This window comes from Lampris incognitus, chromosome 9 (genome assembly GCF_029633865.1).
Source record: "Lampris incognitus isolate fLamInc1 chromosome 9, fLamInc1.hap2, whole genome shotgun sequence".
Classification (NCBI taxonomy): domain Eukaryota; kingdom Metazoa; phylum Chordata; class Actinopteri; order Lampriformes; family Lampridae; genus Lampris; species Lampris incognitus.
Window position 1 is genome coordinate 54,328,808 of NC_079219.1, and position 5,808 is coordinate 54,334,615.

Genomic DNA, 5,808 nt, shown 5'->3' on the forward strand with positions numbered 1-5,808 from the left:
TCCCGAGTGAGGGTAGGGTGGAGCGGGAGACTGACAGGCGGGTTGGTGCAGCATCAGCAGTAATGGGGACGTTGTACCGGACCGTTGTGGTGAGGAGGGAGCTGAGCCGGGAGGCAAAGCTCTCAATCCACCAGTCAGTCTTTGTTCCAACCCTCACCTATGGTGACGAGCTTTGGGTGGTGGCCGAAAGGGGGAGATCGTGGATACAAGCGGCTGAAATGAGTTTCCTCCGTAGGGTGTCTGGACTCAGCCTTAGAGATAGGAGGAGGAGCTCGGACATCCGGAGGGAGCTCGGAGTAGAGCCACTGCTCCTTCGCATTGAAAGGAGCCAGTTGAGGTGGTTCGGGGCATCTGATTAGGATGCCTCCTGGGCGCCTTCCTTTGGAGGTTCACCGGGCACGTCCAGCTAGGAGGAGACCCCGGGGTAGACCCAGAACTCGCTGGAGGGACTCCATGTCCAATCTGGCCTGGGAACGCCTTGGGATGCCCCAGGAGGAGCTGGAGGGTGCTGCTGGGGAGAGGGAGGTCTGGAGTGCCCTGCTTAGCTTGCTGCCACCGCGACCCGACCCCGGAGAAGCAGCTGATGATGACATGACATGACATGACATGACATGACATGACTTGGTTACGTTTGCTTCAACTTTTCCCCCCCCTTCTCTTTCTCTTTGCCCCCCCCCCCCCGTTTTCTTTCAGTTGTACGCTAAGCTACGTTGTGATGACCAGCCATTGTCGGAGCACGTGGGACAGCTGCTCGGGGAGCTGGGAGGAGAGCTGGAGGAGGACGACGAGGGAGACCCCGCCCCGGAGGAAGACTACGAACCCTGCAGCGACGCCGAGGATGAGGAGGCGCCCATGGAGCACTGAGCACACGCCTCACTAATCCTTAACTTTTTTTCCGAGTCTGTTTTGTTTTAACACACCCACCAGCCACACCACCCCCACCCCCACCCACCCCCCACCCACCACCACCCTTAGCTTTGAGGGAGAATTGTATTTCTTTTAACCTAAGCCCTGTTTTCTTTACCGTTTGGAGTCAAACCGAGCGATGGACGAAGCAGAATCTTTTCAATCGATTCAATATCGAGCGAGCTAGCATCGGCCGACTGCTGCGGACCGAGTTGCGGCGCGATCCCTCGGGGCAAGATCCCTTGCCAAATAACGCGCCGCAGAAGACCTCTTTTTTGGCACTAATGGTTTCTGAAAACAAATTCCACCATAAAAAGACCGGCACGGTCGGGTAGCACAGCGTTTGACCTTTTCTTTTCTTTTTTTTTTTAACGTTTTCTTCTCCGCCCCTCTCTCGGTTCCGCCGCTGTCTCCCTGCAGCAGCTCGCTCCTGGTGGGATTACGGGGCGCTGGCGGTCGATGCCCTTCAGAGTCCCCTCGAAGCACCGCGAGCCCGTCGCCGCCACAAAAAAAAAGAGCTCTTTTTTTGGCGGAGGTTATTCGGCAAGTGCGATTACACCCCCCCCTCCCCCCCCCCCCGAATTATCACGCGGCAGCTTGATGCACGGCAGCCGGCTCGCGCCCGCCTGCTCGACATCGACTCATTCCAAGAGATTGTCCTACGCACCGCTCGGTTTGACCCCGGACAGCAGGAAAATGTCCCCCTTTGCGTTGTCCGGTGTGCTTCCTGAAGTGCCTTTTCACTGGTCTCCGTCCGTGTCCGTGTCGCGTGTCTGCACGTCGCCCGTTTCTCGTGTGCCGCGGCTCAGAAAGAACAGCAATAAAATCTACTTCAGCCGTTGGCAGTCATTTGTTTAATGCGTTTTTTTTGGGGGGGGGGGGGTTGTGCGAAATGAGAGTAAACACTCGACCGACTCTGCCTTGATCTCCTCGACAAAGGTTGATGAGGAAGGAAGTCGTTTTAGAGCCCTTCCTTTCTCATCAGCGGCAAAGGCAGAACAGCCTTAACGCTCTCGCTTCTGTCACCCGCCCACGCTCGGCTCGCACAACAGCACGGCTCGCACAACGTGCTGTGCGTGCGCGCACACACACATGCACACACATGCATGCACACAAACATGCATACGTACACAAACTTGCACACACATACACACATGCGTGCAGACACATACATACACACATGCACACACAAACACACTCGTACACACACAAACGTACACACGCACACACACACACAAACATGCATACGTACACAGACAAACACACATGGATACGTACATGCATGCATGCACACATGCACGCACACATATGCACATGCATGCACACATACGTACACACGTGCACATGCATGCATACAAACACATGCATACACACACACAAACATACATACGCACACACACGCACACACAGACAGAAGACAGTGCTGTAATGACTTCAGTGCTCCTTCATGCGACGGCGGTGTCTTTCCTCAGACCGGAGTGATGCAGAGCGGCTGGACGGGAGCATTTCACCGGGCTCTAGATAATTAAAACACAACGCCGTGTCCAGCAGCCAACGCCTAACGCCGTCTACACACCCTCGCTTCACCGGGTTTACCTGTTCTGCATCGTCTCCGGAGCCTCCCGGTTCACGGTGGAAGAAACTTGACGTTCATTCTCTCATGCGCCGTGCCTCTCTCCTCCTCGCTCCCCCCTCTCCCTCCGTCTGCCAGAGCCTTCAAGGTGGCTGGCACCAAGTCTCTCAGAAAAGGAGAAGCTCATCCCCCCCCCCTCCCCCCCAAACAGCCAGTTTTCAGAATATGGCACCACAACCGTTTCAGATTCGCCCGTGGGGGTTTTTTATGGGTTGCTGTAATGATGTGACACGCTAACGGGCTGAAAAAGTTAGTTTTTCCTTCCTCCGGTAAGCCGCGGTGTGGGGCGGGTGGTGGGGGTGGCGGAGGGGAGTTTGACTCGAAGCTCGGCAGATCCAGAGCCTTGATCAGCCGCCGTCACAAAATAAAGAGTAGACGACAATATGCTTTGAACCCAGGCTTTTTTTTCCAGCAACGCACCTTTAGTAACGCAACAGCAGGCGGCAACTGGGAGTAGAGCAAACATCAAATGATGCTTTTCAAACAGCGCAAATCACTGCGAGCCCATTGCATCAAGACTCCTGCAGCCCCCCTCCTCCCTCCCTCCCCCCCTCCTGAGAACATTACATGCAGTGCATTCAGATCGAGATCATTTTTAGGGATTAACAGATACAGTTAATGGTGTTACACGACACACATAACGTCTAATAGTCGCACACGTGTTGTAAATATGGTCTTTGCGTCGGCGTAATGGGGATTGATAGGTGAGACCCCATCAGCATCTCGAACGCTGCCAGAACCGTGGAGGCAAGAATGAGAAGCAGAAACGCCCTCATTCGTCGTTTTCCCCCAGCGGTGTCCCACAGGGAGGCAAAAACACACATCCGAACCACAAACACTGCAAGAACACATATCTCCAAACTAACACGTGTATCTGAGCTAAACAACAAAAAGTAAAATCCCTGTCCGGGAGAACGAACGCCCGCCAGGAGGACTGTCGGAGCTGCCGCTCTGCGTGGGCTAGCAGTTAGCTTAGCCTGCCTCGCTTCCGCGTCCTGTCATGCCGCCCTCGGTGTTTCCTCTTCGGGCACAGCTCCGGGCAAGGCCGTGGTCCCTGGGCCCACAGGACGCAGCAGACCAAGGTGTCCCAGCCGGTCCAGCGCCAGCTCTCCCAGCCAGACACCTTCGACACGCCCCCCCCCCGCACTCCCCACGACGACGCTAAAATCACAGTCAAGGCTAGGCGAGGCCGCCGCCAGACCGCCCTCGGTGTTATCGGAACTGCCGCTCTGCATGGGTTAGCAGTTAGCTTAGCCTGCCCCGCTTCCGCGTCCTGTCATGCCGCCCTCGGTGTGTCCTCTTCGGGCGCAGCTCCAGGCAAGGCCGTGGTCCCTGGGCCCACAGCACGCAGCAGACCAAGCTCTCCCAGCCATCAAACGAAGATAAACTCAGACGTGGACAAAGACACTGCATGGACGGTACTGGGTGAGGCCGCCTCACGCGTGAATTCATGCCGCCGTCTTCCCACACCGGAAGCGAATAAAAGTGCGCCTCGGGCTGCACTGTTTCACCTTGCACGGTGTCGGTACGTAAGAGGGAGCGTTCCTGAATGATTTAGGCCCCGGCGTATTTTCGGTGCGCTTGTCGTGGGGGGGGGGGGCTCGTCTTCTTCAGCTGACGTCCCCGCCTCTGATGGCTCCAGCAGCAGGAATATTGGCCGTGACACGCAAACCGCCGGATGTTTTCGCCACGCGCCACGCCTGTTAACAACCCCGACGCACCGCTGCACGGCCTCTTTGAAGTATTCCCTAACCGGGGAAATGGGAACGTTATCTGAGATCCCGGGCTTGATAGTGACCTAGCTGCAAGCTGAGAGGACGGAACCCGGGCTTCACATGCCGTGAGTAGATTATGTCCGCTAGGAGGGCGTGTGTGCGTGTGTAAAACTAAAGCCGAGATAACATGATGCGATAGTCATTCTGTTTTTGTGTGTTTGTGTGTGTGTGTGTATATATATATATATATATATATATATATATATATACATCCCCAGCAGTAGTAGTAATCACCGAAACGCTCTGCTACAAGACCAGAAAGACACATGGGCTGTACCCCCCTCAGAGACTGAAGATTCCAAGCCAAGATAGAGACAACATGCAAAGCGGCGAGTAATCTGGATCAAGTAGAGACTGGTGTAATGATCAAGGACAGGCTCCGGCATCTGAGGCAACACAATGGGGATGTCCATAACTGCGGCCCTGGAGACTGCCAAACAAAGGCTGACAGTGCTGGCAGTCAGACTAAGGAGACGCACCAGAGAAGCAGAGGCCAGAAATCATAAATGCCCGCTTCTCCAAAAGTGCCGCCCAAAAGTGAACTCCCAGCTGCACTGCAATAATAAACGGCGAGCGGACCCACCGAGAGCCCGGAGTGAGCAGTACCGAGGGGCGGATGGGAGGAGGAATCAGAACGTAACGCCAACGCACAGCGGGTAATAGATCCAAAAGCAGACCACCGCAATCTCCAGGATCTGGAGCCAGCCAGCGTCGCAGTGGCAGACGTCCAACAACGGGACACAAACGCGAGGAGAGGGACGGCATCGGGTCTTAGCGTGGACCCGGTGAAAGAAGCTGCCAGCGGTGCATGACCGCTGGCAGCACAGATAAACCAGCAGACCCGCACCCCGACTGGCAAACACGAGGCCCGACTGTCTCTCCCTTCACCTACACACGAAACACAAGACCGTGCCTGTCTCTCAACGAAGGGAGACGTACATTTCTCATTTACACAAGTTTTCACCGCCCCCAGAGGGTCGGCATCTTTGGGAAGGGCGTCCGGGTGGCGTGGCGGCCTACTTCGTTGCCTACCAACACGGGGATCGCCTGTTCGAATCCCCGTGTTGCCTCCGGCTTGGTCGGGCGACCCTACAGACACAATTGGCCGTGTCTGCGGGTGGGAAGCCGGATGTGGGGATGTGTCCTGGTCGCTGCACTAGCTAGCGCCTCCTCTGGTAGGTCGGGGTGCCTGTTCGGGGGGTGGTAGGGGGAACTGGGGGGGGGGGATACCGTGATCCTCCCACGCACTACGTCTCCCTGGTGAAACTCCTCACTGTCAGGTGAAAAGAAGCAGCTGGCGACTCCACATGTATGGGAGGAGGCATGTGGTAGTCTGCAGCCCTCCCCGGATCAGCAGAGGAGGTGGAGCAGCGACCGGAGGAGTGGAGTAGTTGGCGGGATACAATTGGGGAGAAAACAGGAGAGAGGAAATAAAGGGATAGACGTTCTGCATTAATTGCAGCGGCGAGTCTTTTCAAGCACGTCTGTATGAAC

General features: G+C 56.0%; 1 protein-coding gene across 1 annotated transcript in view; it reads left to right on the forward strand.

The window, feature by feature from the left end:
* The window catches only part of si:dkey-12j5.1 (uncharacterized), a 36,330-nt gene extending 33,527 nt beyond the window's left edge, over positions 1 to 2,803 (forward strand). The window contains exon 11 of the mRNA XM_056285701.1: positions 694 to 2,803. Within this exon, the coding sequence (XP_056141676.1) occupies positions 694 to 864 (171 nt within the window). The 3' untranslated portion in view covers positions 865 to 2,803. The remainder of the gene's footprint in view (positions 1 to 693) is intronic.
* Positions 2,804 to 5,808: the final 3,005 nt, after the last annotated feature.